The sequence below is a fragment of the Porites lutea genome, chromosome 2 (genome assembly GCF_958299795.1).
Source record: "Porites lutea chromosome 2, jaPorLute2.1, whole genome shotgun sequence".
NCBI lineage: Eukaryota > Metazoa > Cnidaria > Anthozoa > Scleractinia > Poritidae > Porites > Porites lutea.
In genome coordinates, this window is record NC_133202.1 from 16,797,518 (window position 1) to 16,814,177 (window position 16,660).

The following is a 16,660-nucleotide window of genomic DNA, read 5'->3' on the forward strand; positions in this document are numbered from 1 at the left end:
ACTCACGGGATATCAACTAATGGCATGGTTACTAAGCCTCATGCAAAGTCATTCTCTGTTCACAACTTTTACTTCTTCTCGGCTCTTTTTCTTCCGCTCATAAAAAGAATCTTAAAAACCAAACAGACATGTCGGGAGGTTCGTATGATAGAGCAATAACCATATTTTCACCTGATGGGCATCTTTTTCAAGTAGAGTACGCCCAAGAGGCGGTGAAGAAAGGTTCAACCGCGGTAAGCTTATTTTTTGAAATCTTTTCGTCTTTTTTTATTGACTCTCGCATTTGATGTCCACATTTTAAATGATTTCATTAAAAAATCATTGACAAACCCTTGTCTTAAAGGTTGGAGTCCGCGGCAAAAATATTGTCGTCCTTGGAGTGGAGAGAAAGGCGGTCGCTAAACTCCAAGAACCACGCACTGTTAGAAAAATTTGCACTCTGGATGACCACGTTGTCATGGCTTTTGCAGGTAATAAAAGTTAGGATTTGTTAAGAAAAAAATGAGTTAAAGAACTCTCAGTTAATAGTTCCTTGTTAATTTGTGTTGTAGGTTTGACAGCGGACGCTAGAATTTTAGTGAATAGAGCCCGTGTAGAATGTCAAAGCCACAAACTTACCGTTGAAGATCCTGTTACTCTAGAGTACATTACAAGATATATTGCGACCTTAAAACAGGTAAATAAGTTTATGTTTTGTTTAGGTTTCTACCTATTCAAAGGTCTGTTTTTTGGAGAATTTAAGAACACTCGCGGTCTAGTCACGTGGTAGAGCTATTAATATACGAAAAATTCAACCTCTGAAGTCGTCAATCCCATATGGTCTAGTGGTTAGGATCCGGCGCTCTCACCGCCGTGGCCCGGGTTCGATTCCCGGTGTGGGAAGGACAATATTTATTTTTATTTTTATTTTTTTCTACTTCATTTTTTTCCCCTTAATTTTTTTGGTTACTGATTTTGATGTTAAAACCATACTGTTTTTTGAAGGGAAAAAAAATCTAGGTTGATTTGTGGAAGGAACCATAAATACATATGATACCTTTTTTGTATAGTAAACATGACATATTGGTATTAATGTGTCGGTCAAATCGAAGCTTCAACATGCCCCCCCGGGCATACCCCTGGCATTTGACACCTTTGCCGTCCCCGGGAGGAGGGAATTTGATTATCAGAGTCTTCCAGGGGGTGGGGAATTTGATCCCCATGCTTTAGGGGTGGGGGATTTGAACTGCACCCCCGATTTCATGAAAAATCTTTGGTGTGGCGAGCTATCATGGGGGACGCGGTGTTAGAGGATTTTCGTGGACAAGATTGTGCCTTTGTGGTCAGTTGGTAACGAGAAAAGGGCTTAAACAAGCTTTGTGCTGTATTTGAAGTATTTGAATTTTAAAATTTTTAATATTGGATTCAGGCTTTGAATGTATGAATGCATTTTATTGTTGTGTTGACAATGAAATACAATACCTATACCAACGATTCAATACAACAACATAAAATGAAATAAAAAGCTCAGGTCAACTACTTTGACCTACTGCAAGTATGTTAATTAATAAGGTGAGCGATGATGCATGTCACTGAAATGGTCATGATGTAGTAATCTCAATAGGTGGGATTTTTTTTATAGAACGCTTTGTATGTTGCATGACGAAAAAAAGCTGAGCATTCAGTTACCTTGTAGCAGCGATTTCCGCCGCTTTGCACGAGACTTTTGTTCGTAGTAAATACACTAACAGTGTTCCTCAGTTTTTGTTATATTTATAAAGATTTTGTTCCACAACTGAAGGCGTTTCCACCGTCTTTCTGTCATTTATGTGCCTGTGAAATGTCCCGGGGGTGGGGGCATTTGATCACCTGAATGGACCCTAGTGTGGGGCATTTGAGCGGCATTTTGGCCCGGGTAGGGGGAAATTTGAACAATAATTTTCCAAAAAGTCAAATGCCTGGGGGGTTGCCCGGGGGGGGCATGTTGAAGCTTCGGTTTGACCGATACATAACCCTTTACCGTCAAAGTGCTTATTAGCAAACTCAGTTTCCAGACAATGGTGTCACTTAAAAATTGCATTTTTTAATAAGGATTTGTTTTTACTTTCTTTTTTTTCTAAAGCTGTTGTAATGTTATAGTTGGCGTATGGACCCCTTCACAGCCTAGCCCTGCTATTGCTATTCTTTTTTCTACTTTTGTGTGTTACTGAATACATTTACGAACTAGAGATTACAATATTTTTATTTTATTGTAAGTATATTGCTGAAAGCAGATTTTGGGCTCTAAAACATCACAAAAACAATAAACTGACATACCTGTAAATTTGGATCAATGAATGGTTGTGGGATAAAGAACTACAATCATGATATCTTTTTGATTTGGTTCTTAATTGGCCTATTACAGTCACATGAAAATAATTTGAAACTCTTTGTGTGTGCCACAATGTGCAAATCTTAGTGCAATTCAAAGGACACAGTAAGAGTTTTATGATTTGAAATTTAAATAACAATGCAAAAATATGCATGAATTTAATCATTGATAAACAACATACATTTTTGTGCTCAGGGATCCCAAAAAATTACAGGCAACCCAAAGATTAGTGTCCTACTCACTTTGGGGCTTGTGGCAATAAAATAATTACTAATTAATAATTTGTTAATTATTATTTTTAACATGTAACAAGTTGCTTAAATCATTTTTTAAAAGCGCTACACCCAAAGCAATGGTCGCCGTCCATTTGGCATTTCTACACTTATTGTTGGGTTTGACTATGATGGTACTCCACGCCTTTACCAGACAGATCCATCTGGAACATATCATGCTTGGAAGGTGACTATCTCCTTGACTATTTTAAGACAGCTTGGTACTCTGCACCATTTTCATTAATAATTATTATTATTATTATTATACATTATACTCACTATCTCTCCTCTCATTGGCTAAGATCCTACAGTTAGTTTTGGAAATTAGCACAACCTATTTAGTTATCTGCCCGCTGATTAGTGACTAAACTGTAGGTTGGGACCGCAATGCATGATTTCCAAGAGCAATCTCAAACTGTGTTCCATGTGATGCTGTGTTTATCCGTATTTTCTTCAAAACAATGTACAATAAAAAAATATTATTAGATACATGTTTTGTGATATCCAGAATAATCAATCCATGGTTGGATTTAGGGGTGGGCCAAGGCATTTGTGGCAATCTTATCTCAGTCACTGTCAACAACAACAGTCCTATTCAGGACTATGTTCACCCAAACGATCAAACTCAACCTATCTCTGAAATCTTGAAAAAAAAATTTTTTGAGTAAAATATTAAAATGCAGTTAAATGTCAGTTAAGTGACCTCCTATTTAGATAGATAGAGATATATGGTTTATTAAGGGGTCTCACTCTATTAAGTGGCCAGTTTAAAGTCCAAAAATAATAATTGTAAAAAAGATTGGTAAATGTAACTTCTAGTAAATGACCACCTCAATCAAGTGGCTCTGGTAACTTGATGTTCTGCACCCCTCCCCCTTACTGTAACTGACGTTTACTGTAACTCCTGATGATACTCTCTGATCTTTATTTTGTTCATGTTTTGTCTCGGTAGGCAAATGCCATTGGCCGCAGTGCAAAAACTGTTCGTGAATTTTTAGAGAAACACTACACAGATGAAGTAGCTGACTCAGACGATGAGACCATTAAACTAGCCATTAAAGCTCTGCTTGAGGTATGTAGAGATGAGCATGATGTTTTTGGTAACTTGCAACTTAAACTGACAAGCATAACAGAGGAAATCCAGGGATTATTGTTGGAGGTTTCCCGATTGTAGTGTACACCATTGAAGGTGTAATCATTCCACCCTTACAGGCTGTTACACTTCCGAGCGTATTTACTCGAATAGGCGTCACTTTACAGGGCTCAAAATAACGGCCAGTCAATGGACAATGTCCGGCCAGAATAGCATCTTGACCGACCAAATGCTCCACTGACTGGTCATGTTATTGATCACGCAGACTCTTATTCTTGAACAAACAGCTAAATCCTTTCCTAAAAATCTTTTTGACTAATCTTTCAGACACATGCAGTTGTCATAATGAAATGCTTACAGGCGTGTGTTATTTCCAGGTTGTACAATCAGGAGGGAAGAATATTGAACTTGCAGTTATGAGAAAGGGGGAAACTCTTAAGGTAATCAGTAACAAGTATCGGTAGTTGTCTTCGTGAATGAACATGAAGGTTCGTAGATTGTGACGACCTTCATTTTTTCTGGCCTGAACTTAAGCCCAGTCATCATTCCTTATCCTTTAACATTTCAAATGTGTGTAATGTCCGGCAGATTAACAATCAGTGATAAACTCGAATCCCCCGTAAGCGACTACCCAAAATGCTAAGAGTTAATAGGGAGCTTAAGCGACGGCGACGGCGACGAAAACGTCACTTAAAAAGTGAACACGCGCTGCCTCAAACTTTATGGCGCTTATCATTTCCATCTCGTTCAATTCCTCAAATGTTGTCTAATTTTTTTGGAGTTGAATTCTTAAGGACTGTATCAAAGTTCAGGAAAAGAAAAAGAAAGTTGTTGTCGTGTGTTCCCGTCCTCGACAAAACGTGAAATTAGGCACTTTCACGTTGTAGTCGTGCAATGACGGCTAGGAGATGTACAAAAAAGCGTGATGCACGTGCAAAGTTGTTGTTCTGCCAATCTAAACGGTTAAACTCTTGCTTTTTTGTCGTTGCCGTCGCCGTCGCCGTCGTTGTTGCTTAAGCTCCCTAACAGTCGCTTAAGGGAGGTGGTCGTTTATGAGAGTCGAACATCACAGGATCTCTCTCCCACGTGAAGAGGGCTGAACACATCTTCTACTTGGAAGAAGTGTATTTCCATCTTGTCCCTTAAAGTTCTTTGTATACTCTGAATGGTGTGTAGTATAGAGCGAACTTAGAGAAAAAGAAATGCGTCAAGTAGTAGCTTTCAAAGGTTCAGAAAAATCAGTGGAAAAGTCTTAGTTATTTCGAGCAACAACAACTTGCCCCTCATAACGTCGCCCCAAAAGCGTTAAGTTTCTTAAGGTGATCGCGAGTCGTCGCGGTCCTTTTCGAGAGGTGGTCGCTTAATTGCCTAGTCGCCTAGTCCCTGTAAGGCGTTTTCCCATTCCCTCTCGGTCAATTCACTTCGGTGACGTATCCGAGGCGAACGGGCGGGAAACACTGGTCTTGTCAACCACTGCATGAGCTATCTCACTTTTGTGGATTTTTGTCTAGGCTTCGCATTTTCGCTTGGACCAGGTGACCCAAAACGCTTTGGCCGCACGGAATAATGAGGCTTGGGGACTAGGAAAGTCGTTCACGAGAGATTGAAACTGTAGTAGTTTGGCTGGGAAAATTTTGATATTTTGGGTTGGTGCTGGCTTAGGGAGGTGGTCGCTTACAATAGGCGGTCGGACATGAAGGTTCGGCTGTAATCACACTTGTCACCACACGCGACGCTTCCCCGTGAATTAGACCAAAGTTTCATGGTCCGTCGCTAGGGCTTAAGCCTCCCACGCAGATGTACTCAGAGTGTTGTCATGCGTTCCTCCCCACGAAGCCCTTAGAACTTCTGCGTGGGAGGATAGTAAGGCTTCATTGTAACTAACTATTGTCCGTAAAAACTAATTAGTTAGCATATGGAATCAACAATAGATAAGTAGAGTCGACATTATCATTAGTTTATTATATGGCTACAACAGTATGCGCGCTCTGATTGGCTGTTTTACTGTAATGACCGGGCATTATTGTCATCTGACTATATCGCGGGTTCAAGTGTACAACTTTTTGAGGCGAAGTGTTGTTTTGAAGTTATTCGCAGGCCAGGTGTTGGTTTTAATTGATCGCAGGCTCAGGTCCATAATGAAAAGGCCATATGATAAATAACTTATTAACCTCGTCCGTTCGGTTATTATAGGGAAATCTCAAGGCCTCGGTCTGAGATTTGCCTGTAACGACCTCACTATCGGTTCATTTCTATTTCTATATTTATACTTGGCAAAGGTTGCCCATCGCGTCCAGGTAAATAAAAAATAATCAAATAAAAAGAATCGTGTAATTAAATAAATAACATCTGTCCCCGAACAGTGCGTTTAAAAATGTCCAAAGTCTCTATCTTCGTAATATCTAACGGTAAAGCGTCCCAATCTTTGATCGATCTCGGGAAGAAACTGTTCGCGTAGATGTTTCCCTTGGAAGTTGTATTTATAAAAGATGCTTGAGATCTAATGTTGTTAGTATGGGCTGGTACATTTAAGTTTGACGGGATAGGTAACACAGCACTGCCATGCACAGACTCGTTTAAGAGCTGCTGACGCCGGCATTTACGTCTTGCTTCTGATGAAGGCCAGTTTAAGGAATCCAGTAACCGAGTTACAGTCCCTTTCTCTCTTGTATGATAAGTGGTATGTAATGAGGTTATATGGTTTCCAGGGAGGTGGGTCGGCGGGGAAATGGCTTTACAAGCTCTAGCCTTAAGTTTGTTTAGCATATTTCTCTGACAGACTACGCCTAAACACTCGAAATGTCCTTTTAGAGTCTTTTGAATTAACTGACTGCTATCAATTCAGTTAAGGCCAAATTTCGTTGTAAATAAGTGTTGTGAAAGTCTAGTTTTTTCATTCCATCTCTTCAGTGAAACCTTTAGTGGTACAGTGAAAGGCTCTCGATTCAAGAATTATTTTTTCTCTCTTGCAGATTTTACAGCCGGAAGAAGTCGACAAATTTGTAGAAGTCATCGAAAAAGAAAAAGAAGCAGAAGCAGAAAAGAAAAAGAAAGAAAAGGCCTCTGGATCAGCTAAATAAAATAAAAAAACAGTAACTTGGACAGTTTTTTGTATTTTTCATTGACAGCCTTAGGCTTGAGTTATCAAGCGACAACAGGAGTTAACCAAATTCAACACTTCAAGGGAGTTTGAGACTCATTGAAGTCATGCAAGTAGTGTTGTAATGTTGGATTTTTGCCGATTCAAATTATTTAAGCTATTTGAATCTTGGGGAGAATGGGAGGCTAATGGCAGGGATTAAAGCTCTTGTTAACTTTCAAGTCCTTTGACCTTCTCTAAGTTTTGTTTCGTTTGACTTACTGTGAGATGAGAGCGAATACATAGGTGGTACTTAAAATACGCATTAGTAATCTCTTGTTGCAACAAGAACTGATTCAGGTCAACTTCTTTACTATTGTGTCTCTTACTTCCTCTTTTGATCCTGTGCGCGAAATAAAGCTTAGCAAAAGGAAACAATGTGATCGATGTTCTTTTGTTTTACTTCTTCGACCTCTTCAGGTTCACTTCTTTATTCTTGATACATGTATATCGAGAGTTTGCACCTGCAGTCACACATTTCTGCATGACTAAACTGAGAGAATTAGAAAGTCATATTCCGTAGAATTTTGCACAACAAAAGGCGGGAACTAAACGGGAAAAGGTTCCACTTTTCAATCTTACCATGCATATGTGGCGGTTTTAATGTACCTACATTAGTAAGTACCCTGTGAAACAAATAAATACTTCTACATGTATGTTCATTCTTAGTACCGAAATTGTCCTTAAGAGTAAAAAGTACTCTCTCTTTTCCTCATTTACAAAGGTTTTGTTCAGTGTTTGTTTACCTCCTTGACGACAGCGAACTCTAATGGACAAATCCTTTGCCCCTCTGGTTATCGCTCAATCTGACATTAACTTCTCTTGACGAATCCAAAGTCAATGCAATCTTTCCTTAAATCACTTATGTACCTTTTCTTTGGGTTAAGGCAATTCGCTTGAAAAGGATGTACTATCCAATTTTTTTTTTCAGTCTTGGCACAATTGTCAGCAATATATAGGACATCCAAAAACTGAAGCATAAAGATGGGGTCACCGTGCTTGTTTCGCCCTGTGTGCCCGTTATTCTGAGAGTCTTTTCCTAGGTACGTGCGATATATTCCAAACTTGAACAACCGACAAAAATTGTTAGTATCATATAGCAAAAATATGAATCGTACTAAACCCTAAAACTCGTTTCAGATTTGTGTGGGCTATAATGTTTCAGTCAGAACGACTTCAAGTTATGCGATCTTGAAAAAAAGGAGAGTAATGGACAGTGTTCTTCTCTGTGGCTCTAAATGAAGAGTTTCACGTCATTCATATCTGACAATTTGCAACTTTTACTAGAAATACGTGTATCGCAGAACCTCGCGAAGCTCTGAGGGGAGGCCCATAAAAAGCTATAAAAAGTCAGAGATGGAAGGGGGGAGAGACTTCGAGTAAATTGTGTAGCTTGAGAGGGCGGTTTTCAACACTGGCTCTAATATTGGAAGGTGAGATGAAGTTGATCTCCTTTTTATTGGAGTAAGTTTGAACCCATTGCTCTTTCCCGTTAAAAAGGATTTTCTGGGAATAAAATGAGGTTGGTGTTGTTAAGGAAGGGTAGCCAATGTTTCATAGGTCCCGTGTTCACCCCATTTGACCCTCCTACATGTGTAGTTATAGTAGAAGAAAATGGGTGTGATAGTGAATAACTGAAGGCGAATATGCAGCTAACCCATGGTATCTTTAACAGACCGCTTAATAAGTATATCATTGTAATAATTACTTGTGAAGTGTGTCACTGGCAATAGATTTATATCTCGCCTCATGGATCAGAAACGTATCCGTATTATTAAACTATTGACTTGATTTTTTTATAACTGTGATTTCTTGGAATTTTGAATTGCGAGGGAGTTTTGTCGGAATTTTGTATTGATATTGACGTTTTCTTTTCATGAATATTTTACTGAAGTTTTGTGTGCAGCTTTTTACGAGATTTTAATAAAGTATTATTAGTAGTAGTTGTGAGTGGATGAAATGGTAGGATATAATGCTGCAGTGAATAAAAAGTAAATGCTGGTAATTGGAGAAAAAATATTTATTGTTAAGTGAACTACAGCAATGAGAGTGTTTTCACTTGTTGTAGTACATAATCACACTTGACAACTACCGTATTTATTCGAATTAGCGCCCGCCTCGAATAAGCGCCCATCCTAAAGGTAGAAAAAGTTAATAAGCGCCCACCCCCTCCCCTTCTCAATCAAACTCAAATAAGCGTTCACCCCCACCCCACCCACTTGAGTGAATAAATTCTAATAAGAGACTTCCCAGAGGACGGAGTTTTCTCCAGAGTATTTTACAGAAACCTTGCTTTGTTACTTCTTCTCGTTTTGTCATTAGCATTTATTGTTTTGTTGCAAAAAAAACATACTTCACTTTCTGAAAATGGTGAAAATTTAATAAGCGCCCAGCCTCGAATAAGCGCCCACCTCGAATAAGCGCCCACTATCAAGGTCCAAAAATTAGCGCCCGGGGCGGTTAATCGAATAAATACGGTAATTGTTTGTAGCAGTAAGGCGCAAACATGATCACTTACACTAAAATTATCTTCTTCGATGCAAAGATGGGCAGCAAGAGTTAGACGATCTTTCCAATGGATCGGACTGGGGACAGCCGATCAGCCTTTACACCATCAGCAATGGAAGCCATTAATAATCTGGGCAAATTGTCAATTCATTTGGTCAGGGAAAGTGTATATTATTGACTGTCAGTCTGAGACAAAAAACTATGCCTCTGGCAACCATGTCTCAACAAGCTCATGCATGTTGAGAATTGAGAAACTGATCACCTATCTCAGTTACACCATTTACTCTATTTCTCTTTTCCACCCTTCCATTCCTAGCGTTTTATGGGGTCCCTCCCCTAACTTCACGATATTCTCTGATACACGTTAAAGGTAACACAAGCGTCCATTTTTACACTACCATGAGCTAATGAGTCTTGTTTGGCCTGTAAACACTTTATTTCTAAACTGTTGATTGGTCACTTACCACGCAATAAAACAATAGTAAAGGAATATTGTTCTTTGTTGAGCAGGTGTTTGTGGGGAGGGACGAAATACAAGCTCTCCTAAAAACGCCTGCGTGTGAGGCTAATCACTAAATCGACATCTGTAGTTTTTGTTGTAAGGCCTTCTTAAACTTGTTATTCATTGTAACCTAAAGCATAGAATAACCTTGTTCTGGATATATTATTTCTCTTTACCGAAGGCATACCTTAAATGCTATTTAAAAGTTTGCAATGCAATTTTAGAAAAAACTAATTAAACTGATTAAATAATTGTGCCTTGTCTCACTTGCTGTAATGATAATTTTTTGAATACAATAGTTATGTTGAACTATCAGTATCTTACTTGACATACCCTAATCCTTATTTCCGTTTCTTTCAGTTCAGGAGGCAATCATGAAAGTATGGAGTTTTAATCGCAGAGATACTGGGGTCACATGATGTCCTGACAATTTCATTTCATTTTTTTAAATGTTCTGTTACAGTAATTACTTAGAATTTACATACAAATGAAAAGGAAAAGAAAAGAAAATAAACAGTATATATACTTTTATCTTTTGCCAACCTGTATTTTGTTTCTGCAGCAAGATTCTTGTTTCTCCGAGTGTTTGAGCCAATCCATACTAGCTTCAGTTTTGTTGCTATTGAGATTGTTCCCACCCTATCTGCATTTCTTTTCTTTTACCATCGGTATTTATTACGCCCATGAAGTAAATAAAAAATAGAGAAAAATATAAACGCAGTCGAACCTCTCCAATACGGACGGTTTCCTATGTACCGTGAAAATCCTCATACATTTCCTCTACAAAAACCTCTATAATACGCACCCACTATAATACGGACCACGGACACAAACTCTTAGCCCTTGGGAGCAAATACATACAAACTTAACCCCTTTATTATGGACACTCCGGGAACCAGATGTTGATAATTTGTGGTATGTACCATTTCCTGTCGGCGGTAACACAAACATTGACACTATCAGTCACCGATACTAGTACCAGAACATGTCAGTGGGGTCTAAAAAGTGACGTCATCATAGTGACTTCTCTAATACGTGACCTTTCTGTTATGGACACTTCACGATGTCCCTTCGGTGTCCGTATTAGAGAGATTCAACTGTACTTGTATTCTGGGTAGAATGTGTTTCATAGAGCGTTCAATTCATTTGATTGAAGAGCATCGACTTTAACTTCAAGCTTAGAAGTAATCATCGTTTATTGCGACAGTGCTGTTTCGTGTGATCCGAAATTATAGGACCACACTCATCAGGCAACTTCAACGATTCTAAAGAAAAATATAAGTACATTGAGGATTGACTTCAATACTGTCTATAGATAATACTCAGAGCAACTTCATTCAAGGCAACCTAGTCAAGAAATACTGCAAATTTGCATGGTTATGACTTGTAATGAAACTGAAAATGGCATATTGTAAAGCAGTCAATAGATTTTAAAAGCTGCAAAAAATTGAGCTTTTGAGATATTCTGCAGCCACTAGAATACATTATTATCATACATATCTGCATATTTTGCAGAATACCAGTTGTATCAGAGAGCCAAAGGTCTTCTCTCGGTGGGGGGGGGGGGGGGGGGTAGCACCCCTTCCACCCGAGTCTATCTTTTTGTCGAGGGTCGAGGGTTCCATGTCGAGGGCGAGGGTGCCATGTCGAGGGTAACATTATATTTTTGGATTTTTTTTTTGGAAAAAGTAATAATCGATGCAATCAATGTCATTAAAACAAATAAGTAGAATTTAAAAAGCAAATGGCGCGTGAACATCTTCTAGTTGTTGGGTGGGGGGGGGGGGGGTGGAATAGAGAAAAGCTCCGGGACATCCATAAAGAAAATGTGTTGTTGTTGTTGTTTAATTAAAATAGTACGTGGACATTCGAATTCGCTTAAAAGTAAAGAACCTTCTCCCTTCCTGTGAAGGTAGACAAGTTGTGCCTAAAAAAATGTCATAGAGCTTAGGCAGGGGCACCCAACGACTGTTTCTGTAAAATATCTGTTCGGAGAAGCAAAAATTGCCTACAATTTTCTGTTACTTGAGGAAGGCTAAAAATATCTAGATGGCCGTTCCATTCATGTACAGTTTTCGTAGCTTATCTAATTAATTCCCTACGGTTTTCTAAAGTTTAGTTTTTCACATTTCAGCCCCCAACTAAGCCTATTTTTCGTTGAAAAAGGAAATCTAAAATTTTCCGATTAGAAAATGCGATAGAGAGAGGAATCAGAAAAATTCTCACTTTCGTAAAACCTAAAATTCCGAACAGATACAACTTTTATAGCGCCGCTTAGAATGCATTTCTAGAGATTTGAAAGTACTCTGGATAAGCGAAAAAGTGTTTTTAATGCATTTAGGGGCGTGGTTGGGTGTCCCTGCTTCGCGGCTTATTTTTCAGTCACGTCTGCCTCTTCTCTGCCTTGCTTGGCTGTTCAGTGGGGTAGTTTGAATATGGATATTTCACCGATTCTTGTTTTTTAAGCTATCCCACTGTATGCGACCGAATTGTCGTGCTTTCAATGAAGTAGAAACTCGCCATGAAATTTTAAAATACAAGTCATCGATAATCACCGACACATGAAATCGTGACCTAGGTACGTAGGTGCGTAGCTAGAGTGATAATTTAGATGGTTGATGCTATCGCCCGAGTCGCGCCTCAATAATAAACTCCTTTAATTACCAACGTCATGTTCTGCAGCTTAAAAAGTGTATCACTGAAGAAATTTGAAACACTGTACAGTACCGCAAATGATCCCCAACCGCAAATGATCCCGAGACCACAAATGATCCCCAAAATGGACCGCAAATGATCCTCGACCGCAAGTGATCCTTAAAGTCGACCGCAAATGATCCCGAAAGAAAAATAGGAATGGCTTGGACTCAAGTTAGCTGATCATCGTGTCGATTTTATTATTATTACAATGAGTCAGGTTAAAACCTAAATTTTACTTCTCAAATAAATATATGAATAAAAACTAAGTGAAAAAAGTCATTCAAGAGTAAAAACGGAGTAGGTAGGCAACACACGACTTTTACCTCATGCTAAAATGCTGCTTGTTCCAATGACTTTTTTCCGGCTCTGGCTGGTAGATTATACCTCTGAGGAAAACGTTTTGACTGAGCAAATGTGGTTTTTGCCACTTATTCATACTGAGAGGTCATGACACGCATTTTCTGCGGTTATTGTTTTTTCTGGTCGGCATGATTTGCCCTTTGATGCAAGAGCATTTCCTTTGACCTCTTTTGAAATGCAGTGCTCTTCATTGCCGCTAAATAAGGGTTTTAGGTTGTTTAATTTTCTCCTAAGTGCCTCCTGGATCCGAATAATCATAAGCGATTTTCTTTTAGTCCGTGAATGTGACGGTTTCTTACGATGTTTTGTCACGCGATAACTACCGCTTACCTGGCTTTGCGTTTCTCATTACCAGCTTTAGATTCCTGGTAACTGTCTTCAGCAAAGCACAACAAATGAATATACATAAAAACGCTAATATAACTATTCACAACATGTTCATGAGATGTAAGAAAGTTGCTATTTCGAAATAAACCGAAACCTGTGGACATTGATAAGTTCGGGGGCATTTTGCCTTGTGTTTATGTTAAATCATGTCTTGTTTCGTAACGGGCACCTAAGTTACGAACAAATGTCTTGCTGTTTATCACGTAAAATTAACACTTCAGAGAAAAATCAAAATGAAATATTCTGGCTGATTAATTTCACGCTTTCAAAAAGATCAGTAAAGTCAATAAAGCTCTTGTTAGGTAGAGGATGCCCGGCTTTGTATTCTTCAGTAGAAAGGTTGAGCTTCTAGGCGTTAAAATAATTTTTCTGCGTAACGTCCTGCCTGCCTTAAATTTTTCAAAAGACGAAACATTTCTTGAAAGAAAATTGAAGCAATCGACAAAGGAAGAAGTATACGGTTAATACCACACCTTTTCAGATTTATTCAATTTTTTTTCGCCTTGTATAAATTGACCTGAGATGTAGCGTCCTCCTTCCCTTTTTCTTTAAAAGGCGACAGAAAAACGTTTCTTTTTTATAATTAGTCCTTTTTTGTAATCAGTCCCATAAAATCCATTCCATTCCTCGAGTTTTCACGGGATCATTTGCGGTCGACTTTAGGGATCACTTGCGGTCGAGGATCATTTGCGGTCCATTTTGGGGATCATTTGCGGTCTCGGGATCATTTGCGGTTGGGGATCATTTGCGGTACTGTACAAACACCCTGAACACAAAAGGAACGCAAAACCAACACTTATCGGCGCAGTTGATGGCGGCAGTGGGACAATAGGAAGTCATGTGGCGAAACTAATTTTGTACGCATCTTTATCTCTAGTGTGCATTTCAAACAGAAATCAGAGGTGTGTGCGCAAAAACTTTCTTCACAACGGCTTCAGCGATTATTTCCTATTTTGCACGAAAAGGGGAGCTTTTATTCACGAACAGCGATCAGATCGAAGCAGACCGATTATGCGAACTTTCAAAAAAAGAAAAAAAGAGTGTACACTATATGAATATTTAAAGAAAAAAAAATTCCGCAAAAGACAGACTTGGAATACACTGTCCAGTTTCTTGCATGATGTTAAAAGTAGTAAATTTACATCAGAAACCACAGAAAAATAGATCACAGAGAAAGCTTGAATTGAAATACCAGGGAAAATATCCTCAAAACAGAACCAAAAATCACTCCACAAACCCAATGCCATTTTTTCTTGCCCGACCGACCGAAAAATTGTACACTGGAATGGCCTTGTGTGACATTGTAACATTTCAAACAGTTAAACAGAATTTGCAACACAGTCGATTTTTCTTCGGGAATAAAAAACTTGTATTCACTCCGTTTTTTCCTATTCATGTCCAACTTGGCAAAACAACAGATCTTTAGTAGAAATGTGTCAAATGTAAAACAATTAATTGGATCAATGGGAGACTTGGACCGTACGTCTGTTTTTTTTTTCCTATTCACGTCCACCGCGTCCACGTTCACAAATAAATATGACCGATGGTGGCCTAGAAAGATATATTGTATTTTAATGGGAAAGCGTCGGCAAATGCCGATGTTCACCTCACCGAAAGTCGCTACCAGGCATTATTCTATTTTAAACCTCTGCGCTAGTGGGTGGCGATTTCCATGCGAGTTCGCGCATTTTTTAAAATAGCTCTGCAAAAAGATAGACTCCAACGATTGCATTGTTCGTTTATGACACATTTTATGACACATTTTACAACGCAATAAGAGTTTTTTCCTTCCATTCTTGTTGGTTGGACCAGAAATTCATAATTCAACGCACTCAAGTAAAGTGTTCTGTTCGTGCCGCCTGGGTTTCCGGGGTGTTATAAATGTAATTCTTCGAAAACAAATTGGGATGTCCCGGAGCTTTTCTCTATTCCAGCCCCCTCCCCCCCCCCCCCCCCCCCCACCCAACAACTACAAGATGTTCACGCGCCATTTGTTTTTTAAATTCTTCTTATTTGCTTTAATGACATTGATTGCATCGATTATCACCTTTTCCAAAAAAAAAAAATTGGAAAAAAATATGTTACCCTCGACCCTCGACATGGTACCCTCGTCCTCGACATGGAACCCTCGACCCTCGACCCTCGACCCTCGACAAAAAGATAGACCGTAATCAATTACAGAGTGTGTATTTCGATCCTCTTCTGCTTCAAGCTAGAGGTGTGTTTTCTTGGATAGCATTTCGTGAAAATTTAAGCACATTCTTTTATGGAAGAGTTCGATGTCCCGGAGATGTCTTGGGATGTCCCGGAACTTTTCTCTATTCCATCCCCCCCCCCCCCCCCACCCAACAAGTAGAAGATGTTCACGCGCCAGTTGTTTTTTAAATTCTTCTTATTTGTTTTAATGACATTGATTGCATCGATTATTACCTTTTCCAAAAAAAAAAATTGGAAAAAAAAAATGTTACCCTCGACCCTCGACATGGCATCCTCGCCCTCGACATGGAACCCTCGACCCTCGACCCTCGACAAAAAGATAGACCCCTTCCACCCTCCCCCTGCCCTAGATCCGCCTCTGAAAACCCACTTAGCCTTAATTATCAATAGCTACCCCAAAATATGAGAACCTCTCTGCCAGACGTCAAAACGGTGTAGGTTCTTACAGGCAGGTTTTTACTTTACTAGTAATAAATTAAGATGCCCCTGTTTACTTTCGCACATAAATTATAAAAATAAAATGAGATAAATATCATGAGACCTATGACACCGTTTAACAAAATTAGGGCGAGGGAAGGGGATCACAAGAGAGGAAAAGGGTCTTCATCTGTGTTTTCCCTGAACATGGCTATGAATTCCACATTTTAAAGAGTTTTCTATTATCATTATACAAAAAATATGTAATAACATGTGTTGGCTTGTGTTTGTACAGACCGACACAATCATTAAAATAATGGCTGCAGAATCTCGAAAAGCTCAATTTTTTCAGCTTTTAAAATCTTTTGGCTACAGCACAATATACCATATTCAGTTTCCTTACAAGTCGTAAACATGCAAATTTCCAGTATTTTTTGACTACGTGTGAATAGGTAGCCTTGAATAAAGTTGCTCTGAGTATTATCTATAAACCGGATCGAAGTCAATGCTCAATGTACGTATATTTTTCTCTAGAATCGTTGAAGTTGCCTGATGAGCGTGGTCCTATAATTTCGGACCATAGGAAACAGCACTGTCGCAATTAGCCTGAGGAAACAGATGACATTTGGCGATGCTACCACTGGTTTCCCCGCCAAATGACATCTGAGAAACGAGCGCAGCAGAAATTGCATACCATGGATAATTATCCATCTCCATA

General features: G+C 39.0%; 1 protein-coding gene and 1 non-coding gene across 2 annotated transcripts; both read left to right on the top strand.

Annotated features, from left to right (window-relative positions):
- Window positions 1-33: 33 nt before the first annotated feature.
- LOC140927887 (proteasome subunit alpha type-7-B-like) lies at window positions 34-7,232 on the top strand. Its single transcript, XM_073377584.1, has 7 exons — window positions 34-233; window positions 344-470; window positions 552-676; window positions 2,687-2,809; window positions 3,575-3,694; window positions 4,093-4,155; window positions 6,688-7,232. The coding sequence occupies exons 1-7, from the start codon at window positions 129-131 to the stop codon at window positions 6,793-6,795; spliced, it is 771 nt and encodes a 256-aa protein (XP_073233685.1). The 5' UTR covers window positions 34-128; the 3' UTR covers window positions 6,796-7,232.
- Window positions 811-882, top strand: Trnae-cuc (transfer RNA glutamic acid (anticodon CUC)). The gene has a single exon. It is a non-coding gene; the product is annotated as a tRNA-Glu (tRNA).
- Window positions 7,233-16,660: the final 9,428 nt, after the last annotated feature.

What these genes read in the sequence shown, in the direction of transcription:
- LOC140927887 (XM_073377584.1), top strand. Translation starts at nt 129, where the DNA reads ATGTCGGGAGGTTCGTATGATAGAGCAATAACCATATTTTCACCTGAT. An exon ending in GAACATATCATGCTTGGAAG is followed by an intron (nt 2,810 to 3,574) that starts GTGACTATCTCC and finishes TTGTCTCGGTAG; the next exon opens with GCAAATGCCATTGGCCGCAG. An exon ending in CCATTAAAGCTCTGCTTGAG is followed by an intron (nt 3,695 to 4,092) that starts GTATGTAGAGAT and finishes TGTTATTTCCAG; the next exon opens with GTTGTACAATCAGGAGGGAA.